The 19,845-nt window shown below is 40.8% G+C and overlaps 1 protein-coding gene across 1 annotated transcript in view; it reads left to right on the forward strand.

Moving 5' to 3' along the window:
* Nucleotides 1–19,845, forward strand: part of rsu1 (Ras suppressor protein 1) — a 47,775-nt gene extending 27,930 nt beyond the window's left edge. The window contains exon 9 of the mRNA XM_083910478.1: nucleotides 19,181–19,845. Coding sequence (XP_083766604.1) covers nucleotides 19,181–19,283 — 103 coding nt within the window. The 3' untranslated portion in view covers nucleotides 19,284–19,845. The remainder of the gene's footprint in view (nucleotides 1–19,180) is intronic.

Raw genomic sequence — 19,845 nt, forward strand, 5'->3', positions numbered from 1 at the left:
ATTGCAAAACTCCATAAAGACCTCTTAAAGAATCTGAATCCATTCACCCCTTCTTCTGCATTTAATTGGCCCTAACAGTTCATCACTGGAGATGCACTTTAACACACACACAAAGGAAATGGAAAATCTTTTTGTTGCTCTGCACCTAGACGTACTCAGCATACTTGTAAGGAAGCATAATGTCATTGTATCTTTGTCAGATTAAGATAACAAAGCCAAACAAATTCCACATACCCCACTTGTAGGACATAGTCAGCAAAATTATGAATGATCTAGCTGTGTCAAGTGGAGTCACAATATTTAAAAGTGTCATGAGGAAGAATCCGCATTATTTTGTTTTGTTGTTTTTGAGGCAGTGGCTCAGTAGGTAGGGGGTCGTTCACTAACCTGAAGGTTATATATATATATACATTAGGGCTGTCAAAAGATTACAAATTTTAATCAGATTAATCACAGGGTCGCTGTGGATTAATCACGATTAATTAGCATTCGTAAATATGCCAGAAAAATTAAATTAAATGTTCTCTTTATATTGTTGTAGGAATGGAGAGATACAGTATGTGAAAATATAAATGTAAAGAACAATACAATACTGTAAATAACTTGTTAAAACCTATACAAACTTAGTAAAAAATAAACATTACATTGTAAAGAACCCACATTTTAAGACAATATAAATAAATAGAAAAAAGAAAATACTGTAAATAACTTTAAAAAAAAATGTTTTTTTAAATGTTTTATACATTGCACTGTAAATAATTCACAGTATAAACTGAATATAAAGTATAGCAGTTAGTTTTCTTACTAAACCACAGCAGGAAATTCCTCATCAGCACCTTTAAAGCACTGCTACTACTAGTTAGTGTTAGCGTCAGCTAGCATTCTGACGCTAATGTTAGCTGCTGTCTGTGTCCCCGTTAGTTAGACAATGACTGTTAATGTTATGATATCATTATCTGCGCCAGCAGCGCCACTTACAACTGTGTGTCTTTCTTCCTTTATTCTTCATCCTCTTTTTTTCTTCCTCTTCTAACGACCTGATTGATAACTCCTCTTCATTTTCCTTCAGCTTCATGTACAACTTGCAGAACGATGACTTCACACAGGTTAACGTGAGGTGACGTGGGGCCCCTTTAGGGGGGTTTCCTACTGAGATGTCATTTTAAGGGGGACGGGGATGCTGCTGCTCACTGATGCATTTAGGCTCCGAGTGTCGGGTGCCCCCCTATCAGCTCGGGGCCCCAAGCAGTTGCCTGCCTTGCCTGTTCATAAACTGCACGTCTACCTGTAGCGAGATGAAAGTGAGAAAGTTCGTTAATGCGTTAAAAAATATTTATGCGTTAATTCCACAAATTAATCATCCTGTGTTATTTTGACAGCCCTAATATATATATATATATATATATATATATATATATATATATATATATATATATACAGTGGTATGCAAAAGTGTGGGCACCCCTGTAAATGTTGATTTTCCTTTATCAATCATTGGTCGTTTGAAAAAGAAATTTCATTTAAATATATCATGTAGGTGACAAACACAGTCAGTGATAGTTGAGAAGTTAAATAAAATGTATATGATTTACAGAAAGTGTGCAAGAATTATTGAAACACAAAATTAGGCATGTGCATAAGTTTAGGCACCACAAAAGAAACATTTTATGGATCCACCTTTTGCAGAAATAACACCCTAAAAACCAGTAGTCTCAGGGACGATATTTTGTGGCCCCCCCTTGATATCAAAGTTTAATGTAAGTGCTGCCCGCACTGGCGATAAGGAAGAGCGGCGCAAGAGGGAGCAAAAAAGAAAAGATGCAGACTGTAGCATCTGCTGTTTCAAAACAGCAGTTATGCACACACACATCAATATCACAACGTCTCAGCTGCTGTCAAGTTACTATAGCAGCCTATATATGCGACTCTGTTTTCACTTATATTCGCATCCACGCAGCCTCAGTGGCTGCGCTGGCCCGCCACACCCGTAAAGCTGCAGTTTCTCCACCCGCAGGTGCAAGGGAGAAGATATCGGTCAAAACGCCCTACTTTTTGGCTATTATTACTATTTTTTGTTTAAATTACTATTATTTCCTCCCATTTCCCCCGGTGACCACCGAAACAATGTTGTGATGACACATGCAAAAACTGCGGCAAACATGCGCCCGTCTATACCCGCTTAGAGACTGTCCAAGATCAGTTTGGAACACCAATAAAAACGATTCCAACAAGATTTGAGTACACGGTGGAACAGCACCTATTAAATGCTGGAAAGTCTCTTTGTGCAAAAGTGAAACTTGGCTGCAGCGCAGCACAGATTATCAACTCCCCGCAACAGAACTCTCTTCTCTCTCTCTCTTTGAGCAGTTAACTAAAGAGATCAGCTCATCTGATGCATCTGTTATTACCTTAATTACAGCGTTAAAGCATTTCTACACAAAGAATGAGACCACGGAGTGAAAACAATGGAAAGTGCGCTCTTAAGAATCTGTCAACACGTTTTACTAAGATCTACTCGGATCTCCTGTATTTCAAAGCGACTGTACCCGATCCTCCTCATAAAGATCATTATGTATGTGTCATGTATGGATGTGGAGATATAACTGCGCATAGAGAAATTATCCATTGTGCGTTGGATATGCAGAGTCCGCTTGGAGCTGCGCAGAATGCAGGAGAGAGAAGAGCAGAGTCAGCAGGGACTCTGCGGAGTAAAAAAAAAGCCTGCACCAGATGAGGGGCACTCTCTATAATTCCAATGCCTTGACTTTAGTGATGTAAGTAAACACAGTCCCAGCCATAACAACACAATTAGAGTAAAAACAATGCTACAGAATTGACATAATTCTTTTTTTTTAGGTACTTGGCCTTACTTCATGAGGTCTTTCAAAAAGCCTTAGAATGCCATTTTTACCTCAATTTTTCAAAAGAGCCTCATACCCCGCAATTTTTATTTTATTCATTTTTTTGGGGGGGGGGGCACTTACATGATGCGGCCCAGCCTCATCCAGACTCTAACTCATGCGGCCCCCAGGCAAATTGAGTTTGAGACCCCTGGTCTAAACCTTTCCTATAGCTTCCAATTAGTCTGGATTCTGGCAGAAGGTATTTTGGCCATTCCAGAACGTTGTATTTGTTCCTCTGCATGACTGCCTTAGTAGAATTTTAGCATTGTTTAGGGTCGTTGTCTTGTTGAAAGATCCAGCCCCGGCACAACTTCAACTTTGTCACTGATTCCTGGACATTGTTCTCCAGAATCTGCTGATATTGAGTGGAATCCATGCGATCATCAACTTTTACAAGATTCCAAGTCCCTGCACTGGCCACTCAGCCCCACAGAATGATGGAACTGCCACCAAATTTTACTGTAGGTAACAAGTGTTTTTCTTGGAATGCTGTGTTCTTTTCTGCCATGCATTTGCCCCTTGTTTTGCCCAAATAACTCTATTATAACTATTTTAGTTTCATCAGTCCACAGCATCTTATTCCAAATGAAGCTGGCTTGTCCAAATGCTTTTGCATACCTCAAGTGACTCTGTTTCTGGCGGGTGCAGAGAAAAGGCTTTTTCTGCATTACTCTTCCATACAGAATCTCCTTGTGTAAAGTGTGGTGAATAGTTCAACGATGCACAGTGACACCATCTGCAGCAAGCTTCGCCTCTGCTTATCTGAGATTTAAAGCTCACATAGAGTGGTCCTGTTGCACATATATGTTAATTATGGAGGTCAACTTACATACATTAACTTGTTTTCATGGTCAAAAACCTCCTAGTTGCTGTAAACGAGCCGATAGAAATCGTCTTTTCTGACGCTGTTTCCCAGCCACGATATTTCAGACTCCACTCTCACCCCGGCTTCCCAACTGTCTTCTGATTGGCCAGTACCTGGAAGTGACATATTCAGCACACCCGCTCTCAGAAGCGCAGCTCCCCCCTCTGGAACGGTGGATGCACTGCTACTCATTATTTCGTTACGACTACCCGCCGCAGTCCCTTTTTTTTTGCGAATAACTTTTTATTGAACCACTGCAAGTGACAGTAACATCCATACAACTTTTATAAAAATAATTCCGTCACCCCGCCCCCCTCCCGGGAGCATCCCTCCCTCCCCTCCCGAGTCTCCCCTGTACCAGTCAAACATCATCAGGTGTCAGCATTATATTGTAGTGAGTGGTGTACCTCTGTTCATAATCCAAGAAGTCTATCCTTTATCTGCTCAGCCGCACCTGACCACACCTCCAGCGTGGAGGCTTTGGCATTATTAATCCGTGCAGTAGACAACTCAAATAACACTATATCATGAAAGTAAATCAGCCACTTCCTAGTACTAAGGTCATGAGGCGGTAGCCATCTTTGCACTAGGAGTTTTTTGGCAGCTGTGAGGCCACTCAGCAACAGTTTGCGCTGTTTGTCATTTATATGCAGTTGAGAATCATCATTAAGAAGAAATAAGATTGGATTGCATGTTATGGCGGTACCTAGTAATTCAGACAAGACTTTGGTTACCCGGCCCCAGAAGGCCTGAACAGAGAGACACTCCCACATCATGTGTCTGTAGCCTCCTATTGCGTTAAGTTGGCACATAGTACAGTTTGGGTTTGGTATCAGTTTCGTGCAGAATCTAGTGACAGGTGTATAATAAAGTCTGTGACACACTTTAAAGTTAATAAGTCGGTGATTCGGATTCTTGGAGGCAAGAAAAGTGTTCTCCCATACATTGCTCCAGGAAATGTCATCATCTTTCAGCTCAAAGTCTCGCTGCCATGCTCTGAGCATCGATAGAGTCTCTCGCTGTGCAGATAGTTTGGAGTAGACTTTCGATACAAAGCCCCTGCAGGTAAGGGAGTTTATCCAGTCCATCAGAGGGTGTATGGGAAGCTTATCCCTGACTGGGACACCATGTGCTTTAAGTTCTGATCTTATTTGCAAATAATAAAAAAGGGAAGAGTCCTGTAAGTCAAAGCGGTCCTTCAAATCTTGATGGATAAGCATGCCCTTGCCATCATACAGGTCCCCAATAACATTAATACCTTTCGAAGACCAGAGGCTTGTTTCCAATCCGTAGGTTCATATTGTGCCACAAAGGGGTATCATTGTGCCACTTTAAGCTCCCCTTCCAGCTCTTCTCAACGACCCTGAAATTCCTGATTGTGTTGGCAACAATAAGGCCATAGTGCAACAAACTATTCGTCTTTTATGCCATAAAATTAAATGTCCTCTAATCTGTTGGGATGAACTAGATTCTTCTCTAAAGATTTCCATGAGACAGATGAGCGGCCGTCGAGCCAAGCCATAACAGGGCGTAGCTGGAAGGACTGATGATACACTTTGAAATTTGGAAGAGCAAGCCCGCCCTGGTCTTTAGTTCTCTGTAGCACAGAGAACTTAAGTTTTGGATGGCCGTTATTCCAAACATACCTCTTAATAGTTTATCAATTTTAACCCAGTCTTGAGGGGGAGAGAGCAGAATCATCATACTTAGGAAGTTAGTGCGAGGCAAAGCATTCATTTCGAATACAGATATATACGCATCCGCAGTGAGGCAGGCAGCCTGGTCCAGTTTGCAAGATCATGTTCAATTTCCTTTCCCTACATTTTTTAAAGATTGCTCTTCACTATTTTCTGGAGTGAAGAGTGTATCTGTATGTGATTTGGGTTACTAAGGGAATCTGACTGCTGTTTGAAATCCTCAAAAGCCGCTAATAAAGAGATAATAGAGTTTTCTATGTCCGTCATATATATGAGTATGTTGTCCGCAAAAGCCGACAGGGTATGAGAAGTCTGTCTGATTTGGATAGGGGACTGAATTTTGTCTAAGGTGCTGTGCAAACGGTTCGAGAGAAAGAATGAACAGGTTCGGGGAGAGACCACAGCCTTGTCTCGTACCACGACAAATGGGAAAGGATCTGGAATTCAATCCGTTTTTTGCTGACCATGGCTGAGGGGTTTGCATACAAGACCTGTATCAACTTAATAAAAGCTTCACCTAATTGAAATGTTCGCAATGAAGCCCACAAATATCCCCATTTTTTGGCAGCGTCGAGTGACAGAATGGCACATGGCCCCCGAAGCTGTTTGGATTCTTCTATTACATGCATTAAGCGCCTGATATTATCCGCAGCAAGATGGCCCTTCATAAACCCAGCTTGGTCAGTGTAAATTCACTTATCCATATAATGCTCCAGGCGTAATGCCAGCATCTTGGAGTAGATTTTCAGATCCAAATTTACAAAGCGTCTGTAGTTGGAGCATTGCAATGGGTCTTTGCCCTTCTTTGGTAACAATGAAATTAAAGCCACATTGGTGTGTTCGTGAAAGGCACCTTTCTCTATAGCAGTCTGGATGGAGCTCAGAAAAATCTAACTTAGAATGTCCCCCGAGAAGTGCAGGAGCATTTCAGGTGGGATCCCATCAGGGCACGGAGATTTCCCTCTTCTCATGTTACTCAGTGCAGCCTTCAATTCCAGCAAAGTTACCGGGCGGCCTAGATCCCCTGCCCCTTCTCCCTGTATAGGGTAGATCCACCCCTTGCAAAAAAGTATTACACACTTCTGGGTCTAAGCTGTCAGACAACGTGTATAAGTTCTCGTAATACGTCTGGAAGGTGTTATTTATCTCTGCTGGGTTAAAAACCAGATCTTTACTTGGGTGATGTATTGAGTTGATTGACGCCTTTGATTCACACTGTTTTAATTTTAGAGCCAGAAGTCTGCTGGGTTTACTTCCGTTACAATAATAATTTAATCTAGTCCTGTGTATAATGAATTCCGCTCATCTCCGTAGTAAATCGTTCAGCTCTTGTCTAACAACCTGCAGCTCGTTACAGACTGTGTTAGAATAGTTCTTCTTAAGAACCCTCTCCAGACATAAGCATTTCTCCTCTAATTCTTTCATCCTATGGTTCCTAACCTTTTTCACATGCGATGCATATGATGTTGTAAAGTCACGTATAAAACTCTTTGTTGCCATCCACACCAACCTAGCGTCCTCGACGGAGCCTATATTTTCTTGGAGAAATGTGGACACTTTAGTTCTAAATTCAGAGGCAAATGCAGTGTCATTTAGAAGAGAGGTGTTGAAACGCCATCTCTGAGATTTTTTTAGATTTAAAACTGAAGTCAATGCTGAGAACTAATGGGTTGTGATCAGCCAGTGTAGCTGGGAGAAATTTACAGGTATTGTGCATTCCTTCAAACCAACCACCAACAACAAAAATAGTCAATCCTTGAGAACGACGTGTGCATAGAAAGAAGTATAATCTCGACTGCCCAGGTTTTGTGACCTCCAAACATCAAAAAGGGCTAAGTTGTTAATCATTGCATTCAAAGCCGTAGAGGCCGACTGCTGACTATGTGTAAATGAGCTTGTAGATCTGTCCAAATCAAGATTACAGACTGCATTCATGTCGCCTCCCAGAACCAGCTCATATTCTGCAAAATTCAGTAATTCCTTTGTGAGGTCAGGATTGAAATTATCTTCAAAAACTGCTGGAGCATAGACCGATATAAATGCTACCTTTGTACCATAAATTGATGTGCACACATATGCTATTCGCCCAGATTTATCTTTACTAGTACCGTCAATTTTCACAAGTAGGTTCCTCTTAAACATAATCATCACTCCTTTAGAGCTAGACCCACTGCTGGAGGAGGAGACCACCATATATAGTTTGTTTTACATCTTCTGCACATCACCTTGTTTTAGGTGAGATTCCTGAATCAGTACTATATTGGCCTTTGTTCGGCGCATCAACTCTTGTTATTGACATTCAAACCCCGGACATTCAGACTTGGGATAGTCAATTTAAGCATTATCGAAAATCACTTTGGTTGTATTCCAGTTATAAACTTGACTGTAAAACATATATCCAAGTATATAGTCCAGTAAGAGACCCACACCCACCGTAGTAGATAGTTTCTTCCATGTTAGCATCGGTAGCCGGCGAGCTGTTAGCTCAGTAAAAGTTAAAATTATCAGTAAAAGTGGGGATATCACACGGGAGCTCTAGAGTCTTCCTACCATTGTGCTTGCCGGTCACGTGACCTCCCCGCAGTACCTTTTATGACTTTTACCTGGAGTCAGACCCAGAGTCAGAAGATACTGTCGCTCGTGAAACACCTCCACAACGGACGTTATTCTTCTTCTGCGGTTCAATGTACGCAGCCGGATGTGCCCGGACTACTGCCCGGAGCAGGACGATGTTGTGCTGCTGTTCCGAAGAACCGTTGTTTACGTAACCGGACCGGGTTTTTTCAGAGATCTCGCTGAGCCCGAGATTACAATAAAATACAGAGTTCTCAGCAGTGGCTGAACTGTTTGTTTTGAAACTTCAGGGCTTCTTAAACAAGGGAATGATGCAGATACACACTAAAAATCAGTGTTAATTGGAGCTTCCGGTCCAGCGGCCTCATTTATAAAACTGTGCGTAAGACCGACGTCAAAATTGGCATACGCACGAAACACAGAAAGTGCTTACGCACAAAAATATATATAATATATATAATAAACAGTGCGCACGTCCTACGCCGATTTCCCTTTATAAATCACAATTCACTCTAAATGTGGCCCATCTGTGTGCAGGTCATACCACGCCCATATTTGCCTATAAATATTCAGAGAAACGCCCCTCATGAATATTGATTCACGACTGAAATCATGCCGAAATCTGAGAGAAAGGCCAAGGAACGTAATTTCACCCAGTGTGAGGTGGAAGTGAGTGGCAGCATGTGGCGGATAATGTCAATGCTGTTGCCTCAGAAGGTCGGAGTGTGGCCGAGATGAAAAAAGTAGTCAAACATTGAAGTAGACGCAAAAAAACGCCTGGCGTCACATAGGCAGAGCGTGTATATATATATATATATATACAGTATATATATAATTTTGTTTAAATAATTCTTGCACACTTTCTGTAAATCATCTAAACTTTATGTAATTTCTCAAATATCACTGTGTTTGTCTCCGATATATTTAACTGGAATTTCTTATTCAAACAACCAATGATTTATAAAGGAAAATCATGGAAATTTACAGGGGTGCCAAAACTTTTGCATATATATGTATATATATATATATATGTATATATATATATATATATATGTATATATATATACATATATATATGTATATATATATATATATATATATGTATATATATATATATATATGTATATATATATATATATATATGTATATATATATATATATATATGTATATATATATACATATATATGTTTCTATATGTATAAACATATATATATATATGTATATACGTGTATATATATATATATTTAAAGAAATACATTGAATCAAGCAAATTATATTTAAAAGATATGGGCTGAAATATGTGCCACCAGAAACTGAATTTGAATCATTTAAATTTTAATTTTAATTGCAAAACTTGAATAATTGTATTGAAAAACTGAATCTGAATAGTATAATTTGAAATTAAATTTTTTAAATTCAACACTGCATATATCTGCGCATTCAGTTCTCACAATTCAAATTCATTTCTCAAATTCAGATTCAGTTCTCAAAATTCAGATTCAAATTACTGTGGCAGACATCCGATAGTTCAAGGATGAAGGAAGAACAGTCGAGTGCAGATGTGACCCGCCACGGACCAAGCGGGAACAAGTCGGCAAAGCACAAAACGAGAAAAAACAGGAAAACGTTTTTTTTTTTCCAAAATTAGGGATTTCCGTTTTTTTCAAAATTACACAAGTTGAAGTTTTGAAGAAGCCACTACATGCTTCAAATGACAGTATTGTGGGTCTTAAAACCATAAACTTTGTGTTTGAATTAAGGTTGTTTTATCGCTGTGAATCACTCCTAGTTAGGGTGTGGCGATCTCACATTGCAGAGCTTTTGTTGTTTTTTCAGCCAATCAGCTGACGATCACGGAGAATACAAATGGCTAATTAATATGCAGTACAGAGAGTGAGAGAGAGGGAGGGGGAGAGATAGTCTGTCCAGCAGTTGTGTGTGTGTGTGCAGTGTGAAATTAAATCATGATTGTCATCAAAGCAGTCATCAAAGCTTTGTTGAACAAAGGAAGACAAAGAAAACCGGAGAATAAGTCAGCTGTGGCACAAAGACAGAGACAGCAGAGAGGCGGCTGGTGTGTGGACTGTTAGCATTTTAAGCTAGCGATCTTTATGCTAACGTGTTAGCAGACTTCATCTTCACAAAAACAACAAACAGATGATTATTCAGCGGCTGAAAGAGTCCAGGACAGACACAGTAGTTGTCTGAGATGATGACGTGACGCCAGCACCGCTCTATCTCCTATCTAATTGGACATTTGGAGGCGAACAGACGTAAAACTGCGACTAAAAGGAAGCACGCCCGGTCCTCTAATCTGATCGGAGGCACTGAATTCTGCCGGAATACCTTTCAGTTTCTTATGGGTGAGTTTTCATTAACGTTGTTTATCTATGTTATGTTAGTGTTCATTCAAAGTCACATACAGACGCACATAGGGACGCTGTCTTTTAATAATCCACTGTGCGTTTCATAACGCCGTTTGGCTACATTAGCTGTGCCTGCTTAGCTCCCTAGCTCGCTAGCTCGGCACTCGTATTATAAGCTAAGATCATCTGATCGATATGTACGGGAGCATATGACCTCTGCTGTGCAAGAATAACGTGTGGATAACACACTTATGGTGCGTTTCAGAACGTTATGTTGCCATAACGGTTATTAGCTATACTAGAGATTGGCTAGCTCACTATTGGTGTGTTAAAAATAATACCGTAAGGGGAGCATGTCAAGGCCCTCTTTGAGATTTTGTACACCCGCAGGTTCAGTTTGATAATTTATATGATTTGAGACGAAACTCCCGTGTTCGAAACCTAACATTGCATTGAATGATGTGTGAATGCCACACCTTTGCATGCATGAATCACACGTGATTAACACAATGTGTGATGAACGTGTTAATTACACGTGCGATTCATGCACATAAAGGTGTGGCATTCACACATCATTCAAGCAATACTACTGATCAATCTATACTGATTCAGTGATAAAGTGCCTGTCAACATGAATCCATGATCTGAAACAAGTATTTTTTATTCAGAATCCTAGGCATAAGGATTGGCATGTGAAGTTGCTGCCAACCCATGTGTCCAAGGCCCCAGTGTGGCGTCTATACATGAGGTTGGCTAAGACTCTTGGTATGTGTAAACATTGATTTCTATACAATAGCCAAATGCTTATATTGACCAGTAACACTATGAGCCATTAGAATGAACATAAACATAATATTTGTCTTTTCAGGTGAACATGCAGTTTGTAAAACAAGCTTCAAAGCACTGTCGTCAAGTAAAGGGAGCAATGAAGTCATCAGCTACATGCATCATTTCTTCAGCAACTTTGGAGTTGGATTAACAGATGTGGATCTTCATTGTGACAACTGCAGTGGACAAAACAAAAACAAATTCCTGGTCTGGTACGGTGCCTGGCGGGTTGGACACCAAGCTTCACTCCACGCTCAGCATCCACTTCCTGATTGTTGGCCACACCAAATTTGCCCCTGACTGTGGCTTTGGACTAATCAAGCAAGCATTCATGAGGACCAGAGTCAATACTTTGGCAGACATCGCTCAGGTTAGTTCATTTTATTAGACTGCAATATGTAATGTGTAAAATGTGATCTTTTTTTTGGAAAAGTAATACAATTATTTTCATTGTGGTTCTTGTTGTCAACGGGTAGTGGAACACAGCTCTCCTGAAAGTCGTCTCAATATTCCACACCTTGTTGGAACGTGATAGTGAAGGCCATCGACTGGCAGACACATCTGAGTCCCTACTTTCGAAAGCTCCCACAGATCAAGAGTTATCAGCACTTTAGGTATTTATATTCAAACTTCTGCATTTTAGAAATAAAAAAATCACGAATGGACATAATAGTGTTCCATGTGAACAGTGAGCCGTGTTTTAAATATTCTGCTGTGTGCTTCTATTCTGTCACAGCTTTGATGCCAACAGACCAGGTGTGGTGCTTGCTCAAACTCACAGTGATGCAGAGCCTATCGAGTTTCAGCTACTGCGCAACCCAGGAATTCTGCCTCCTGTTGACAGTCTTCCCGTCCTGGCCCCACCTGGACTGACCATGGACAGGCAGACATATCTTTTTGAAAAAATCAGTTTTCTGATGAGGCAAAAGACTTCACATGCCCAGCACCAAAGGTTACAGCACAGAAGACAGAGCAGAAGAGGGTGAGCTTGGGATGTCACCATTTAGCCCGCATATCAACTGTGATGGACAGTGGGTACAGCCACATTGTGGGGGAGGAACTGGTATTGAAGATGATAATATAGTCCATGGTCTGGAAAATATTGAACTCTCCTTCACACACAGATATATTTTATTTGATATTTGAAGTATGTATCTAGCTTTCACCTTTCTTGTTTCTCATTTTTATTCAAGTGCTTTTTGTAACAGAAGAATTTCCCTCTGGGGATCAATAAAGTAAATTCTGATTCTTATCAGTCCACTGAAGTACTTAAGGCAAATAACACTACATTGACATGAACTACATTCATTCCTTTGTTTTCAAACTGTTACACTGTTTCTGTCCTGTGGGCTAACAGATATCAGATGTCACTGACAGCTAGACTGGGTAGGGAGTTGTGACCATGTAAATGTGATGCAAATGAGCAGCTATTGGCCTGGCTCCTCAAGAAGGTCAAAATCTTTCAGGCTGAATTTCTCCCTAAAGCAGTTTGAGGAGTGCCTACATTCAAATGGCCTCATCTTCTTCAAAAATTATCAGATTTACATGTGTTTGACATTGTTGGGGGCCCACGGTTGGTGTAGTGGTTAGCACTCTTGCCTTTGCAGCAAGTACTCGGGTTACTGGGTTCGAGCCCCGTTTGGAACAACTTCATAACAAGGGCCTTCCTGCAAGGAGTTTGCATGTTCTCCCCGTGTGTGCGTGGGTTTTATCCGGGTTCTCCGGCTTCCTCCCACAGTCCAAAAACATGCGATATGGGGATTAGGTGAATTGGTCACTCTAAAATGACTGTAGGTGTGAGTGTGTGAGTGAATGGTTGTTTGTCTCAATATGTGGCCCTGCGATGGACTGGCGAACTGTCCAGGGTGTACCTCGCCTATCGCCCAATGTCTGCTGAGATAGGCACAGCACCCCCCGTGACCCACTGGTGGAGGATGAAGCGGTAGATAATGGATCGATGGATGGATGACGTTGTTGGAAAGCTTAGAAATCACACTTTCGGAATCTGTAAATAACTCCAAATGTCCCGAGGTAGACTTGTGAGCGCTTTTGCCATGGCTGGACACATAGGAGAATCGATTTGGTTTTTCGCCAGAACACAGCAGCAGAGAAAACAAATTAAAACCTGAAATTTTATTTTCTATTTTTCTGTGTCCCAGTGTGCCAGCTGAAATTGGCACAGCACCCCTCTCGACCCTCTGTTGGAGGATAAGCGGTAGATAATGGATGGATGGATGTCAGCTGAGATTGGCACTGCGACCCTTAATGAGGCTTAGCACTGCAACCCGCCATTCAAACAGTACAACTTTGAAGTTACACTGCTGTTCCAATTGAAGAGACTGACTGATTGAAGTCGCTGACCACAAGCTGCGACAAACCCAGTGATCCAGATGGATCCTGGCATTTAAAGACTTTTTACTTTTTATTCTTTGTAATTGTGTATTGTATGTTTTGGGTAACATCTACTGCACGTCTGTCTGTCCAGGGAGTGGATCCCCTCACCTGTGGTTCTCCCTAAGGTTTCTACCTTTTTTTTTTCCGGTTATAAGGGTTTTTGCCCTGGTTTTTCCTTACCCTGGTCAAAGGTCTAAGGACAGAGGATGTTACCAACCCTGTGAAGTCCCGTGAGACAAACTGTGGTTCGTAAACGGTGGGCTATACAAATAAAGATAGATTGATTGATTGATTGATTGAAATGTAGGCTAACATTAACTTAGCAATGAGAGATGAGATGAAAGTTTATCAGCCTCTCATCTGCTAACCGGTAGCCCCTAAACAAACTGGAGATCCTGTATCTGCGCTCCATTGTTTTTCCTTCATCCTTGAACTACCCGGAAGTCCGTCACAGTAATTTGAATCTGAATTTTGAGAACTGAATCTGAATTGTGAGAACTGAATGCAAAGCTATATGTGTTGAATTTAAAAAAAATCAATTTCAAATTATACTATTCAGATACAGTTTTTCAATGCAATAGTTCAAATTAAACAATACAAATTCAAATGATGTGATTCAAAATCAGTTTTCAATGCAATTATTCAAGTTAAGCAATTCAAATTCAAATATAAGTGAATTCTCTCTCTCTCTCTCTCTCTCTCTCTCTCTCTCTATATATATATATATATATATTATAGGCAATTAATTGTTTCTAACATTAACATTAAAAAGCCAAATAAATAAAATGAAGCTTGAAGAAATAAGAGATTCACTGAAACTTTATAATAAAGTTTAATAACATAAAAAACAACTTATTTAAACAACTTAAAAAACAATTATTAAATAATAATAATCTCAAAATATTTGTAGGCAGCACAAAACCAAACTAAGTTAACATGTGGGTCACACCCTCTGACACATTCAAGTGCTAAACAAAGACAAAATGTCAAAACTAAACCCACTATTATAATAATATTGTTTTTTGGAGGTATTGAAAAGTGCAAAAATAAAAGGTTGTGCACATCTTTTGTAATGTAAACATGAGTCATCTCCCTTTACACAACAATACAAGCTTTTACTTATTGAAACATTGTATATAAACAGCTGTGACAACTATCACATTAAATTGCTTTGGCTGGACACTAGTGAACATCTCCAGTACAAAAACAGTAAACATGGCCCTGGCTCAAATGCTACCTGAAAGATTAAGGTAGATCTCTAAATATATTTTAAAGGTGAAGTAAGTAGTTTATAGTGCCATCTAGAGGAGAGGCTGAAATTTACAACAAAGACCTGCTGCTCTGCTCACCCCTCCCTTCCCTGAGCGCTACGGTATCCGCAGCCGGTCAAATGTCGAACTCGTCGTCTTTCTCCGTGTCAGCAGATGAGGTTCGTGAGGCGAGGGAGAGGGCGAGCTACCGCGGCCGTAGCAGACGAAGCGGAGAGAGAGGAGGCGGGACTTCCGCTACAAGTAAAGAGACGCATGATTTGTTCTCTCGCGTTTGTCCTTACAGGCTCCGGTAGAAACATGGCGTCTCGCTGCTAACAGTGGCGCATAGCGACCGTGTTATTTTACATGACTTTTTGAAACACTACGAAAATGAAACAAAAACTATTATACAGCGACTAGACAATGCAGGAGCACATAATATGTATAAAAAAGTGGATTTTGGGTTATATAAACCCATAAATACTACATAGTGTCCCTTTAAAAGTAGAACGAAATCTGAGCCAAAATTGCACAATATGTAGTAAACCAGTCGGTTATTCTATCATTTACCCAATTACAGGTTTTTTGCAAGAAAGACAAGTCTGTCCACCACATCTGGCTTTAAAGCTGCCCTATGGCAGGACACAATATTGCCACTTGTACTAAAAGCACGCTCCGAGGGTGAGCTGGTGGCAGGAATAGATAGATACCGCTTTGCCAGGAGGCTCACTCTGGGGTATGATGTGAAGTGGGTTTTCCACCATGTAAGGGGTTTGGTTTCGCTCTCTGCTTCTGGAGCTAGCAGATAACTGTTCAGTTCAGCCTCAACATCCTGCTGGACCATCTGTTAGACCAGAGATAGAAACAGAGTAGGACTTCTTGAAAAAGCTGCCCAGTGTCTTCCTCTTCATTTTGGCTGGTGGAGCTGAAGCTGTAGCATCTGCCTCGCCTCCGCCCAATCTGGTTGTGAGAGTAGACTGCGTTGTGCTCTGACAGTCACCCAGGATCTGGGCCACAGCTCTGGATTTTACAGCCTCTACCTTGTCATCTTGGATGTAGTGGGTCTTGAACCGAGGATCAACAAGGGATGCCATGTTAAGGAGGTCATCAGTGGCCGCGTCATCATATTTTTCATTCAAATATGTGGTGATAGTAGTTTTGATGGCCTTGGTTAGTTCTGTGTCATCCTCTCCTGGCTTCAAGACCTCCGTATTGAAGAGCTGTAGGACAGGTTTCACACAAGAGACACTGACGTGCTTCACCAGAGAGGGCATCAGTGAACTCAACAAGTGGATTAAGGGCCTTGTGTATGGACTCCAAGACCTCAATGTCTTGCCATGAGGGAGCCAGGTGCCTTGTTTTTTTTATCAGCAGATAAAACCTTTGAAATGGCCTTCTCCTGCTCCAGTACGCATGCTATCATTGCATGGCGAGAACCCCATCTGGTAGGTTATCAACTGGTGCTTAGGTAGGTCGAGCTCCTTTTGTGCAGCTGCTAGTTCTTTTTTCTTCTTCCATGAGAATGAGAAGTGTGTGTTTTTGCACACACCCATGTCTCTCTCTATTCTCTTGTCTCTCACACTTCGCTCTGTAAATGAAAAAAGGTAAGGATTATTTGAAAATCAGTTTCTGATTTATAATAATAAATCATAATATTGTCATGACATCCTTGATATGAAAAGCAATTAGACTATACACATAAAAATACTTTTCCTCAATTTAAGTTGAGTACAGTGATACAATAATCAACTCTTAATTCTAATACATCGTGGATGCAAAATGTTATAATAATCAAATCATCACCACAGTATAAATTGTTATCAAGTGATAGCCTGGCCCTGTACAGTGGTTTATTAAGGCATGTAGAATGTACACTGTTACCATTAAGTTGAAATAATTCAAATCATCATGAACTTACCAATGGCAAGGTGCAGCCGATGACCAAAGCACTGCCAGGACCAGCCTTTGAGTTGAAACGGTCTTGACGATGTTTTCCCCATTGTCTGTTGTGATGCACACCTGTCGGTCTTCCCTGAGGTCCCAGGATTTGAGTGCGTCCTCCAGCCCCTGGCTGATGATTTCCCTAGTATGGTCCTCTGGAAAGTATACTGTCTGTAAACATTTTCTGTGTAGAGCCCACGCCTCATCAATGAAATGAATTGTGAGACTCATATAAGGCACAGATGTACGTCCATGTAGTTCTGAAGCTCTCTTCGTCTTTCTAACTTCTCGCTCTCTCGTCCTTCTTCAAATACGTCAACGTCATCACGTCAGACGTGATCTCTCACCCAATCAGTGTTGAGGAGGCGTGTCTGTAAGGGGAGTGTCTGTAATGGTCTGCCATGGGGTCTGCGGTCTGCAGTTAGACCCTTCTCAGTGATTCCCCTGATTCATCTCTGCACCAGCAGGCTGGAAAACCTGAATCCGTGTGGCCACAACAAAACCTCAGGTGGCCAGCAGGGGGAGCAAAGGGGCGTCACACCGACACAGCATCAATGGCTCTTAGAATGTGCTGCATTGGTCTTTTTCAATCTTCTTTAACCAATAAGGCCTGAAGCGCCTGGAAAAAATGTCTCTAAAACCTGAGCTTCAATGGCTACTAAATAACTGCTTTCTCAGCCTCCGTAGCAGATAGGAACACAATTCAAAAAGTATTTGAGAGCTGTGTGGCTTTCCTGTGAAATTTAGTTTATTTAGATACAAAAATGTAAAATTGAAGTGAATAACTATTTTCAATTAAAAAACAGTAAGAAAATAAAGTAATATCAACTTGTGTCAGTGCCTTGATTTAGTCCTGATGGAGTGTGAAGAACAAGAACAGCATGTAATGACTGTAACAGTCTGCTTCCCATGTGACAGTGATAGTGCTTACAGCGCTGTGGCATCTGCAGGTAAATCCACTGTCACCCCTTGTGCGCGGTTGTAAACACTCCATCGATTACAGTGGTACTTATCGTCATTATCACCAAACCTTGTCGTCTTCAAACATAATTATGTCTTAACCATATATCCTGGTCGATTTGTTCAGCGTGTTCGAAGTTATCAGGGATGACGTCATCAAAGTCGAAACTCCTCAAAATCACTGCCTTTAGAAATCTCTCCGCTGACAAAGTCCTCCATGTTTGCTCGAAGAAATTTCAAAACAATGTCGCGAGGAACCCTTATACCCCCCGAAAATTTACGTATCAGCTTTACCGGCGTCTATGGTACAATAAAACGCGCAGCCGCTCTCCCGGCGTCAATGGTAGAAATGCGGCAATGCTTTCCTGGCGTCAATGGGTTAATATTCTTTTCCCTTTCCACTATCACATTCTAGAGGTTTTCATTGGACTCAGGTACAGAGATCGGACTGGACATACTGTTTAAAGGTTTTATGTGGTAATCCTCCATATACAAGTTGATTGACCTGACTATATAGCAAAGAGCATTGTGCTGTTCTTTCTCCAGAGTTGGGGAACATTGTCAGAGTTAAAGAAAAAACCTTTTTTGCAAGACAACCTTGACCAACGCTTGAGTCATAAATCCCTCAAAAAAAACAATTGTCCCCAATTTCAGCCATGCTGAAGCACTACCAGATCATTACCCATCCTCCACCAAACTTGACCATCACACTCGCAATGGTTTATAGTCATCTCTAGAGGAGGAGACCGTGGCCTCATGTACAAAGGTTGCATAAGCACCAAAACGTGGCGTACGTTCTTTTCCATGCTCACGTTCAGATGTATGAAACGTGAATTGACCGTGGAAATGTGTGGTGCCCCAGACTAACTTCATGGCTGGCGTACGCACGTTTCTACAGGTATTGTTTCTTTGGCGACACTTGATGCTGGGAAACTGTTAATAATGTGAAAACAAGTAGTCATCAGAGTGATGTGCCATCAATGTTCAAATCATATGTGATGCGCAAATGCAGCTAACTAACATCGGGCAAAGTGGCCTGGTTCAACGCATGAGATTAACACATCTTTTTAACTGATCTACAGTTCAGCATTGTTCGGTTTGATTCTTGTCCTGTTGCGCTCATGACTCTACCAGCAATTACACTCCACGACAATTAGTGGCCAATTCACTAATTGGCTGGCAGTCTGTCAACGTCGCTATCAGCTCAGCTTGCTTGGAACCTCACCAGAGCAGGTACTAAAAAGTACCTGGTACTATTGCTAATGGAAAGGAAAAAAAACAAAGTAGGGTCAAGCCAAGCCACAATACAGCTGTATAAAAGTACCATAAAACTGTGACATTTACTATTAAGACATTCCTAAATGTGTGATTGTCTATTGAAAAGTCATCTCCTCTCCACAGTCTCTATGGCAGACATATGCAGGCCAACCCAGAACCTCCAAAGAAGAACAATGACAAAAGTAAGAAGATAAGCCGCAAACCACTTGCTGCCAAGAACAAGTGAAGAGAGGACAGCGGATTGTGATGAACTCACTAAACCAGCCAAGCTCTCTGCATGTTCCTTTTTTGTTACTTTCTTATTATGGGAAACATTTGTTTCTAAATATGTTGTATTAAATATTGTTTAGACAATTCCGCTGTACACTGGACATTTTCAACTCTTTCTGTTTGTGTGGGTGGTTAAAAAGACAAAAAAGATGGTTGCCCTCTAATGCAACAGTTAAACTGCAATGATACTAAAGTAAAATGCTGAGTAAGGAATGCAGCTTCATTATGTTTCAGTGTCCCCTGTATAATCATATTGAAAACACACTGCAGCTTAAATATAACAGCTAATCTGTAATTTTACTTTGATTTCACTTTGATTATTACTACCTTACACTGTATGTAAGTTGTTGTATGTATGGACAATATCACCAAACTCTATTTCTCACTGATACTCCAAGTCCACATTTCTATTAATGCAATTATATTTCAAGGCATTAAATATGGTCAGTCACATTTCAGGATGTTGCAAATATTATGTGTGATTCATATATAAAACTTTTATTGCAGCTTTTGTCATA

This window comes from Microchirus variegatus, assembly GCF_963457635.1.
Source record: "Microchirus variegatus genome assembly, chromosome: 2".
Lineage (NCBI taxonomy): Eukaryota > Metazoa > Chordata > Actinopteri > Pleuronectiformes > Soleidae > Microchirus > Microchirus variegatus.